The 11,753-nt window shown below is 42.8% G+C and overlaps 1 protein-coding gene across 1 annotated transcript; it reads left to right on the top strand.

The window, feature by feature from the left end:
* Positions 1-1,141: 1,141 nt before the first annotated feature.
* LOC112248788 (ELMO domain-containing protein 3) lies at positions 1,142-11,513 on the top strand. Its single transcript, XM_024418106.2, has 13 exons — positions 1,142-1,245; positions 1,984-2,488; positions 3,420-3,491; positions 4,257-4,331; positions 4,943-5,012; positions 5,318-5,380; positions 5,506-5,594; positions 5,699-5,822; positions 5,908-6,030; positions 6,162-6,292; positions 6,437-6,513; positions 6,592-6,719; positions 6,848-11,513. The coding sequence occupies exons 2-13, from the start codon at positions 2,453-2,455 to the stop codon at positions 7,084-7,086; spliced, it is 1,227 nt and encodes a 408-aa protein (XP_024273874.1). The 5' UTR covers positions 1,142-1,245; positions 1,984-2,452; the 3' UTR covers positions 7,087-11,513.
* Positions 11,514-11,753: the final 240 nt, after the last annotated feature.

Below are 11,753 nucleotides of genomic sequence, written 5' to 3'. Positions count from 1 at the left end.
TAATACATGGGAAGAGAAGAAGAGACACTATCACAAACATATGTTAAGGGTAAAGGGGGAAGGGAATGTATAACCTCAAAACACTGCCATAAAGTGAAGATAAGTGAAGTACCCCAACAAAATAGACAAAACAAACAATCGGAATATCAAATACAATACTTGACCAAGATAACAACCATGGTTCAATTCCCTCTTTTGAAATTACATAAACTATGTCCTCGACTGCAATATAGTCCTCATGCCCCAGTCTTTCTCTGTGGCCGCCAGGCAGGCCAACCCTGACACTGGATGGGATGGAGAGCACCAGTCTAACTACCTACTGTACGTCACCCCGGCCCACACATGTTCTACCACAATGATGTCAAAGGTTTACATAGGTGGTGTGCCCAGGGGGATCTGGTCAGAGAGCTGTTATTTCTCAGAGTACATGTCCATGCCGAGCCCTGCGAGCTGACCACAGCCAGGGACAGCCAGTCACCAGGAATAACTGCTTTCCTACCAATAACTGCTTTCCTACCCCTCCACCATTGGATAACTGTAAACACACTGGTGAACTAACCGCATGTAGCGCTAATCGTGATGTTTTGGTGCAATGTTTAACCTCTCATTTTAGGTAATTTTTCCCCCTTCAAATTTAAAAGCGGAAGAGCATGTGAATGTGCAGTCAGCCAATAAATAAAATGTGCCCTGGTCCAGGTGCTGGACAGTTTTGTGATTGGGTGTGGTTAACCTGACTCTAGATCTGTGCCAATGGGAAACCAATGCAGAGCGGTCAAATATGTCAGTTTCTGTTAAATTCCAGATGTCTCTATGGGGGTTTGAGAGATGGACCGTGAAGACATGAAATTAGAGTCGTAAATGTATTATTTTTCTACTTTGCTTCAACAAAGGTATAGAGTACAGTGAGTAAGTTCACATCATTCTGACCTGTACAGCATCCGATCACAACCATGGCCTCAGCGCACACCCACACATACCATTTGTCAGGCCACTTTACAGGACCTGTGCATTGTGGTTATATTACCATGAACAGTTTACTATACCATCGATTTGCAGTGTCCAGTACAATCAATGTCCATTCTGGGAAATGTATCACTGGCTTTGCTTTAGCCATGACGTAATCGAAAAGGAACCATCCAGCACAGGCAGTTTAGGCAGGGCAGGAAACCACAATTCCCAGAATGCACTTGAAGTTAACTGTGGAAAGGGGGAAGGGAAACTGAGATTGGAGGGAGTGATACTGAGGTAAAAATAAACTGTATTAAACGATAATTAACTATTATATAGATAATCGCTGCTGTGAGATGAATGTTTAAGAAATAGAGAGAAATAAAACAAATCCGAAAATGTTTTGACAGTTTCCAGAAGGGCAGTAGTTAAACTAGTGGTTGGCTTGTGAAAAAATATTTAGCTTGCTAACTAGGCTAACTTAGCTTAGATTTAGAGTTAGCTAGCTAATGTTAGCTTGCTGGATGACAGTACTTCAGAGCCACTGATGTTGACTGTCTTCTGAGCACAAATGTTATGCAACAAAAAAAACGCATTCATGATGTAGATAGCTAGCCAGTGCTAACTGAATGTACAGTAAGTTAGACTAGCTAGCAGTAGCCTGTCAGCTCACGTAGCTAGCTTGCTAACGTACCGGTAGTTAGCTAATGTTGTCAGTTGAGTTACTGGTAACGTTAATCACGTTTCAGATTGTACCTTGAAGTTTTTTTGTGTGTGTGTTGGCTGTGAGTGGGTCTTCGGTATCACGTTACCATTTGGTGAGCCTAGTTTGACAGCTTGATAACGGTTCTAGCTATGTAACGTTACTGTAGTTAGCTAATCATTCAATGAGTTTGGTGTGGATACTTTTTCCAAAGGTAATTGTAAATAGACAATTGATCAGTTTGTGTTCATTAATAATTAGTATGCTTTTGACATTTTATTTGTGAGCAAGCTAGCTAGTTACCCACCTTATTTTTCTGCCCCAAATTGCAGATATCCATGACAACCAGTTTGACATAGCATGGCATGAGTGCCCCCTATTGGTTAGATCCTGTCAAGGAGAAGGCCCACTCCAACTCTGCAAGACTTCAAGACTCGCCCCACCAGGGTTTGAACATTGTTACATCGTGGATGTGAGGTGCCAACATTGAGTGTCAAAGCAATGAAGCGGCTGGGAAAGAAAGAGGCCATACCAGACCAGCAGTGTCCATACCCAGCCCTGCAGCCCCTCTAATGGGGCAGGATGCACAACAATTGAATTCAATGAGATCAACCTGTTGACTCTAGTCTGGACCAAGAGAGAGGAAGGAAGGAGAAGTTTGAAACGCAGTAGTTGTGGAAAGGGACACAACAGACATGAGGGTCTTCCCAATAGCACTTTTGACCGCCTTAGTCTGAGAAATTAGGCTTTAAAGAACAGGGTTTACCCACTCACACATACATAGACTCACACACTCATGCCATGGAAGAGGACAGCGGTGTCACATCACACACGGAGGTAGGTGTTTTAACCTGGAGTAGTCTAACCTTTTGAAGTAGTTTAAACTGTGTGTAAACTATGTGATTAACAGTCGCATCAGCTGTATACAATGAAATGGAACAGTATCAGTCAACAGACATCAAGTCAAGTTCCAAATCAACATTTTGACCTTATGGCCTGTTCTGTACACATGTTAACTGTATACTGTCTGTGATACCATCACAGGGGTAGACAATGTGGGTGTGGTGGTATTCAATCAGATTGCACAATGAGACTTGCTGCACTAACAGATCTATCTGCTTGAAGGTACAATCTTATAGTACTGTAGACACATCCATTAGACTGTTTTTCTGACTATTGACCGTGAAATGTGTGGTGCTTAGCTGAATTTCCATCTCTCCCTTCTGTTTTTAATCCCCATTGTGTTAGTGAGTGGAGGAGGAAGTAATGAAGCAGCTTCCCCTCTAAAGTGTTCACATGGGGAAATAAAAGGTTTCCACCACAAAGTAGCCTAACAGTTCTCTTTTTCTGCTGTGTCTGCACTGGCACTGTACCATCTTGCCAGGGGTGGATTCATTAGTTGGATTCTGTTGCAAAACGTTTGGTCTCTGTTTTGCAACGGAATCCATTTACCATTTGCTATAGGAACCAACTGGACACAAACGGAACGAAACGTGGAGGGACCTATCAGAATCTGTCCAATAGAGAAACTCGTTTTCGTAGCAAAACGTTTTCCGCTTGGAGTAAACGTTTTAAGTCGCAAAACATTTAGCAACCGACCAAAAGTTTTGCAACGGAATCAGACTAATAAATACACCCCGGGTCAGGTGAGAGGGCAACCACCTGATCCTTAGCTGCATATCATTCCACAGAGATGTTCCTGCCCCCTTTCTTCCATGTACCCTGGCTGTGTCTGATGATGCCTCTCGGTCTGTCCCCCTCCTCTCAGGGTCTGAATGGTGTGTCCCATGAATGTAAAGAGACAGAGGAGCTAACCAATGGCCACTCTAACCACAGACCTGTGAGTATAACAACCAACAAGAGGTTCCCTTTCAGAGATGTTTGTTTAAACATTTTTATTAAGCAGGAATTTCTGTATACCTCTCCTGTTATCATCAGTATAGACTGGTAGCTTGTTGGTCCTGCTGTTCTATGTTGCATTGTGTAGTGGTGGAAAAAGTACCTAATTGTCATACTTGAGTAAAAGTAAAGATGCCTTTAATAGAAAATTACTCAAGTGAAAGTCACCCAGTAAAATACTACTTGAGTGAAACTCTAAAAGTATTTGGCATTAAATATACATAAGTATCAAATGTAAATGTAATTTCTAAAATATACTTATGAATCAGAAGTAAAAGTAAGTATAAATAATTTCAATTTTCTGATATTAAGCAAACCAGACAGCACCATTTTCTTGTTTTTGATTTATTTACGGATAGCCAGGGGCACACTCCATTTGTGTTTAGTGAGTCCGCCAGATAAGAGGCAATAGGTATGACCAGGGATGTTATCTTGAGAGGTGCGTGAATTGGACCATTTTCCTGTCCTGCCAAGCACTCAAAATGTAACGAGTACTTTTTGATGTCAGGGAAAAGGAATGGAGTAAAAAGTATATTGTTTTCTTTAGGAATGTAGTGAAGTGAAAGTACAATTTGTAAAAAAAAATATACATATAAAAAGTAAAGTATAGATACCACAAAAACTACTTTAGTACTTTTAAGTATTTTTTACTTAAGTACTTTCCACCACTGGCATTGTGTAACCTGTTGTGTTTCTGTATTCCCAGGTGATTAATGGACTGACGCCAGGTCATAGTGTCAAAGAGCACGCCAATGGCAGTTCACTGCTCAAGTCTCTGCCAGTGAGTTGCTCTATACTGTCCCTCATGTCAAAGACATTACAGGAAAGGGAACTGACCCTACTGTTGTTCTTTAAATACAATTGTGTGTTTATAGATACACTGAGTATACCAAACATTAATTTCGTCGAGGCACAGACAATTTCGTCGAGGCATAGACTATAAGGCGTCTAAAGCGTTCCATTAGGGATGCTGGCCCATGTTGACTCCAATGCTTTCCACAGTTGTCAAGTTCGCTGGATGTCCTTTGGGTGTTGGACCATTCTTGATACACACGGGAAACAGTTCAGTGTGAAAACCCCAGCAGCGTTGCAGTTCTTGACACAAACTGGTGCACCTGGCACCTACCACCATACCCTGTTCAAAGGCACTTAAATATTTTGTCTTGCCCATTCACCGTCTGAATGGCACACATACACAATCCATGCCTCAATTGTCTCAAGGCTTAAAAAATCCTTCTTTAACCTGTCCCCCCTTCATGATTTGAAGTGGATTTAACAAGTCAGTAATGGATCATAAGGGTTCAATAAGGGATCATAGCTTTCATCTGCATTCACCTGGTCAGTCTGTCATGGAAGGAGCAGGTGTCCTTAATGTTTTTGTGATTTGTCTAGATTTCAGCTCTGAAGCAGAATGGCCTTCTGCAGTCTCTGGCTACAGGAGGAGAACAGCCCAAGACTGAAGGTAAGACACAATACACTCAGTGGCCCCTCTTCCCAATGGAACAACCATGTCTCCTAGCTACCAGGCAACCCTAGCAGGTCTCCCCTCCCCCCCAGCCAGCTATGGGAAGAGGAAGAAGAGGATGAGGGGCAGGGTATGAAATGATGGTGTCATGGCGTAGAGGGGGAGAAGGTGTCGTTCAGATTGAAAATTAACTGGAGAGGTGGTGGCACCATGACTGAACGATTACTCCTCACCTGTGTATGTTGCTTCTGTTTAGCTGTGTCTGTGATGTTTCTCAGCCGTGTGTATGTGTGCATTTGCAGAGGAGAGTGCGGAGGTGGAGCAGGCTCGAGAGGAGTGGGAGGCTCTAGAGAGTATCCAACCAGGTGAGCTGTTGTTAGGGGCAACATCTACCTATTCCCTGGCTGCCTGAAAGCTGTGATGTTTTACTCCTCCATTATAGGTTGTATACGAATCTGTTGAAGTGTGTTATTGTCCTGTGTGTCTCCAGTGGTCAGTGAGGAGTCCAGTCCTACTCCTCTCATCTCCTTTAATGAGGCGTTGCAGCACTTCCAGACTACAGACCTTGGCGAAGTGCTGGTAAGAATGTGGGTCTTTCTGTGTCTGGGGGTTTTAGGACTGCATTGTAGAGTCTCACTCTCATTATTATGAAAAAAAAATGTCAGTTCTCACTCTCTCTGTAGAAGAACATCCAGCCCACCATCCGTAGGACGGGTCTGGCCGCTATCACACACTTCCTGTTCGGCCCGCCGCGACTTCACCGAGAACTACTGGAGGAGAGGGACCTGGTCTTCGCCATTGCACAGTGTAAGTGTGTGTTTTTGAATGAGAGAGCGGGAGAGCCGTTTTGCAGACGATAAGAGGCTGATTGTGTGTGTTTTTCTCTTTGTAGGTTCTTTGGATAACAGTCAGGCTATACACATGCGTGTTCTACAGACCATCTATAAGAGGCTGACAGGCAGCAAGCAGGACTGTCCTCGGTTCGGCACCCACTGGGAGAATGTGGGCTTTCAAGGTGAGAGACATCTTCTGTATCTATGCTTCATTAGATGCCGCTCTCACACTGAGATGAAAAGTGTGATAAGAATATATTGCTATGAAGAAATGAACAAAACACTGAAATGTTGAGTGTGTGTCTGTGTGTAGGTACGGACCCAGCCACAGACCTGCGTGGTACAGGTTTCCTGGGGCTGATGCACACCCTGTACCTGGTGATGGACCCTGAGACTCTGCCTCTAGCCAGAGACATCTACAAGCTGTCCCAACATCCCACACAGGTACATACACACACACACTGGCCACAAACTATTCAGGTTAAGGAAAGTAGGGACATCTATGTAATGTGTGCTTGGCTACTTGAATAGTCTTTCTATTTACAAATCCCATTTGGTTTCTACTCTTTCTGCCCAATCTTTCTCCAGAACTTTCCATTCTGTGTGATGTCCATCAACATGACCCGTATCGCCCTGCATGCACTCAGAGAAGAGGCCCTCTCCAAGTAAGTGTCCTGCCCTACTGCTAGAGCCTAGTCACTTGCTTACAAGATGTCCTCACTTTTGTGTGTGTGGTCTTCCAGGGAGTGTAACCGTCGACAGCAGGTAGTGGGGGTGTTGAACGAGTTCTATGTTGCCACGTTCCTGCACCTCTACCAGCTTTGGAAGAGCCAGCAGAAGACTATCTCTGACTCTGGCTTCGTCCTCAAAGGCAACTCTCTGTGTTTTACCCCAGGCTTAAGAAAGCCCAGTTGTTTTCAGAATCATGTCATTATTAACAACATCCCTTTGTAACACAATCACATCCTTGACATCCACTGTGTCTCTGCTCCCCTCCAGAAGTGGAGCTGTTTGCCAAAAAGAACCCCAAGCAGATGCTGCGTCGGCTTGACGTCTTCCTGAGGGAGAGAAGGTCGGGCGGCGCCCCCCGGGCCTCCCCAGACCCCACGGCCCAGCAACCCTCACCCTGCCTGGGGGAGAGAGGTGCCAGGTCTGAGGGAACCAGAGGCAAGGAGATGCACTTCACTGGAGTGTGTGAGCTGACCTCAGACATGGAGGGAGAGGCCAGGCTCATCTGAGACATAGGGAGAGATAGAGACTGAGAGTGAGACTGTGAGCACAGCTACACTAGTCTTAGCTGGAAAGAGAGAGTGTGTGTCTGTTTGTGTGTGTGTGAGACAGAAAGAGAATGAGGACCCCACCAAGCGCTGACCCCACTAATTTGTGGTACATACCCATTGATGCTGTAAAGCTGCTCTCAGATAATTTTGTATGGGATCCCTTTTCTCCCAACAGAAGTACATGATGGTGTGGCGTTCAGATAACACTAAATCATAGACATGGGACTGATGGATGAATAGAAGATGTCATTAAAGAGGACGAGAGAGTGAATGAAATATTAGCGTTTCCTCTGGGTCTAGTGCAGGGACAGGCAATTTTACGGTACAAGGACGCACCTGATTCTTCTTCTAATCATCCAATCATAGTCTTTAATCAAGGTGTCGATAAGTTGAATCAGGTGTGTTTCAGCTTGGCTGGAGTCAAAGCCTGCAGAGTAAGAATGCCCACCCTTGGTTTATTGAATAGCTGCCAAGCCCCAGGGCACCGATCTGTCTATACGGCCCTAGTAGAGTTCTGGAAAGCCATAGTGTGTATGTCTGTTTTCTACTGTCAGCAGAACCAAGCTTGGGTGTGTTTGTGTGTGCGTGCTGGGTATGAAGGTAAAGGTCTGTGTTGGCTATAGGGAGTTGGAACAGTGAGCAATGTGTTTGTGTGTGTAGTTGGGCTTATGTGTGTGGTGGGTCTGTGGGCTCCGATGGTTCTTGTCTCCATCTCCCAGTGCAGGTTGAATAGGCCCAGAGCCCCCCCTATTGTATGGGGGATATATTTTTTAATAATTTAAAAACTATTTTAGTCCTTTCCAAAGGGATAGCTGTTCATGACAATAGATGAGATTATACTGTATATGAAATGATATTATATGGATAGGGTACTTGATGGTATTTATAAAAGTGAGAGGAACTTATTATGCTAAGAAACTCAGGATGAGGGTTAGAATTGTTAAGCCCAGTTCAAATACATAATGAGACGCGACGCAACTGCCTTTATTAAGGTGAACTCAGCGAAATGACATTGCCTCGTGCGGCAACGACTTCAAGACTTCGCTCTCACCATCTGCGCATGCCCACAGGTTCGCTTCAGGCTGTTGGCGTGTGGCTGCCACAGGACCAAAAACAACGGAGAAATTGAGCCTCATTGCGTCAAGTTGTTGCGGAAATTTACCCACTGTGCTGTTTACTTTCTGCGTCTTCGTCATACCGCCGAGTCTACCTTTTAAGGAGTTGTAGAACTAAGTTTGTTTGATATGAACGGTGTCGCCTTAACGTCTCAGGTCGTCGGCTGCAGCTTCCCAAGATTCTACATGTCAAAGCTTTAGCTAAAGTCTTGCGACGAGACTGATCCATTTAGCCAATCAGAGAATTACATGCGTTAACGTTGTTTTCAGCCAAGCAGACAATTAGCTAGCTATGTTGCTGCACATAGCTAGCCTAGCTTGCTGATAATAGTATTTATCTGACAAGTCATAAAGTGTACCCTGTTTCTGGTGCATGTATTTCAGGACACTCGTTTGCTACAAGTGGCAACTTCGTTTCAAAGTTTAATCACGTCATTATAAAGAGGCAGTGTTACTGTGGAAAAGGTCTCAACTGCGCTTCTCGTCTTGATCTGATTGCCCCTTTAGTCAGTTGTACAACGTTCTAAAATGAGCTACTTGTTATCTCGTCTCATGTCGGCTGTTGTATCTGAACTGGGATTTAGCCTTCGTCTCAAATATAATGTTTAGGTAGTCCCTATATAATGTTCTACTCTTGATCATATGCCCTGTGTTTCTCTGGTCAAAAGTAGTGAATTACATAATAAAAATGGTTTCATTTGAGATTAGCATTTAGACAGGTCAGTCAAGCCAACAGCTGACTAGCCATGGAGTAGCAGAGTGTGTTGGTGGGATGGTTTAGTCAGACTAGTGATTGAAGTCTGCTGGAAACTTTCTACATGCATTCCGTTATAGAGCATCCAACTGGAGTTGTTTGACTAAGGCAATCGTCTGGGTTATCTGACTAAATGGATAGTGCACACAAATGACACATTTAGCTAATCTCATGGATATCTAGAATGAGCTAAAGGTTAGGGTGTCCATAGACAACATGGTATTGTTATGATGAGGAACATTTGGGAGAATTTACTCATTTTAAATGATAAGATGATAGTGATGATAACAGTGAAGGGTGTCTCTAAGAAGGTGTACCGTATGCAATCCCAATTCTGTCATGGATAATCAGTAATAATAGTGTTGTATGATGAGGGAAATCCTTCCTTATTTCAGGGTGTGTGTGTGTTTGTGGGGAATGGTATAGTATGGCAGGGGAGCATAGCTCTGCAGTCTCAATCAGTAGCATGTTCAGGTAGCACTAGTACTGTAGCATCAGATAGCATCCTTGTTGTTTTATCTCCCTTGTAGAATTTGTTGCTCTTGGTCATGTCTCATTTACAGTCTTTAGTGCCAGTGAGTGTTCAAGCTGTTACTATAGGACATTCCCCCCCATCTACAAGAGACACACACATCTCATTAGTGGAGCTCCTCAGTGGATGAATGTTTTTGAGGTACTTGTAGATCTTCGGTAGCCTGTTCTTAAATATGATCTTTGTCTTCTGCTCTGAAAGCAGAACAAGTAGGAGGGGGTCATTTGAACCATACTGTAGAATTACAGTGACGTCATTCTGTGAGTAGGATGCTTCTTGTGTTCCAGATGGTTCTATTGTGTCTGCTCGCCCAGAGGATGTCATGTTACCCTCTAAGGGAAGCCTATAAAAAAATGGATGTATCACTGTGTCAGGGGTTTGAGGTAACACAAACCCATTCAACTCATTCTAAAGTATACACATTATATAAACATCTATAAAGGTGGACATTATCAGCTCCTATACATGGCCTACCTTGTTTTATTGGGTTATTTTCAAGCACATTACTCTCCACATCTACCCCCCTATTTTTTTTAAAGGAATTCGTGCTCATTATTTTGCCAAGCGTATGTGTTTTTTTTATCAGCAAAATTTGCACTCTTACAGAATGTTGGAGGTGTGTACAGTGTGAGTGTTGCTAGGTGGCTGAATATTATGCTTTGTCTGTGTTGTGTTTTCAAACCGGCATAAAGGAACTCTTTGTAGCCGTAATCTCATCATAGCCCTCTTTTAAGCTGAAATAATGGACTAAAGTCTATTTTATTTTAAAAGGCAAGTCCGTTAAGAACAAATTCTTATTTACAATGGCAGCCTACCGGGGAACAGTGGGTTAACTGCCTTGTTCAGGGGCAGAGCGACAGATTTTGACCTTGTCAGCTCGGGAATTCGATCCAGCAACCGTTCGGTTACTGGCCCAACGCTCTAACCACTAGGCTACTTGCCGCCCTGTCAATAATTTAACTGAACCTGCATTTCAGATTGTGAAGATACACACAAAGTTATTTTTTGTTCTATTTTAGCAGAGGGGCTTGTTGCAGTTCAGTGTGTGAATCAGGAAGTTTGTACAGAAGGTGATTGTAACTATATGATTGTCAGTAGGGCGTTCTATTGAAACACATTGCTTACCTCAAGACTTCAGACAAATCTTCTCTTTCTCTTCTTTGAATGTCTGTTAAGGACAATGGCTTCTCACTTCATATAATGGCAGATTGTATCTTTTCTCTTTCCTTAGTTATACACACTCCCTCATACACAGCTTGGATGTCAAATGTCATGTATATTCCACACCTGAAACACTAGTGAACTAACACTGAAGCTGGTAGGTCTATGTACTTTATTTGAAATGACACAGGCCCACTATAGGCCCAACCACACGCTTAGATCCACATAGCTTTTTGTCAGCTTGACTGCAGATCCACTCTAATGGATTTTTGAACAATCATTACTGATGTTGACTATGTTAATGATAAGCTAATTTACTTGTCGCTTCGACGGTATCCACTTTCTTCTGTGTATTAGTGATTGTTCCCACCTTTTGACCATGTCAGGGAAAAAAACGAGAAATAACAATGATATTAGTTTCTGATCGTACAGAAAAATTGTGTTGCTTCTCCAAATTTGATTTGCAGTCCTAAATCAAGGTTCTGGCTTGAAATTTGCACCAGTTATGTCATATTTTGTTTTCAACTGATACATCTCAGTTCAAAACCAAGAGAAAACGGGTCTTAAGCTGGATGCAAGGTACTCTGAAATGAGTGGTCTGAATCTCTGCTTTGTCGACAACAAATCATTTCCTGAATCCCCTGCGCTTTATATGAAGATGTTCTACTGTTGCTTTTGTCGTCTTTTTTTCCCTGAAAGCATTTTATGACTGTACCTTAATTGTAGATGCCCTATTTTATAATGGGAGTTATTTCAGAAATATGTGCCGTTGTACAGTAAAATGTATGGTATGGAGAAACCTAAATAAATGCAATTGAAAACAGTTATTTGCTCTCTTTCTTTGTGCTGTGGTTATTATTCTTGTATTTGTATTTATTATGGATCCCTTTTAGGGTTGCACATTTTGGGGAATATTCAGAGGTGGAAACATTCTGTCGGAATTAACGGGAATATATGGGAATTAATACCATTTAAATGTAGATTTTTTTTTTGTTGCATTGGATATATTTACCTTACCATATATGGAGGCAGAAACATAAACCTTTTACCTTAAGTATACATA

Source organism: Oncorhynchus tshawytscha, linkage group LG04 (genome assembly GCF_018296145.1).
Source record: "Oncorhynchus tshawytscha isolate Ot180627B linkage group LG04, Otsh_v2.0, whole genome shotgun sequence".
Lineage (NCBI taxonomy): Eukaryota > Metazoa > Chordata > Actinopteri > Salmoniformes > Salmonidae > Oncorhynchus > Oncorhynchus tshawytscha.
This window is presented reverse-complemented; position numbering and strand designations above follow the sequence as displayed.

Coding starts and splice junctions, on each gene's coding strand:
- LOC112248788 (XM_024418106.2), top strand. CDS start 2,453: ATGGAAGAGGACAGCGGTGTCACATCACACACGGAG. Junction 2,489..3,419: donor GTGTCACATCACACACGGAG/GTAGGTGTTTTA, acceptor CCCTCCTCTCAG/GGTCTGAATGGTGTGTCCCA. Junction 6,293..6,436: donor TGTCCCAACATCCCACACAG/GTACATACACAC, acceptor ATCTTTCTCCAG/AACTTTCCATTCTGTGTGAT.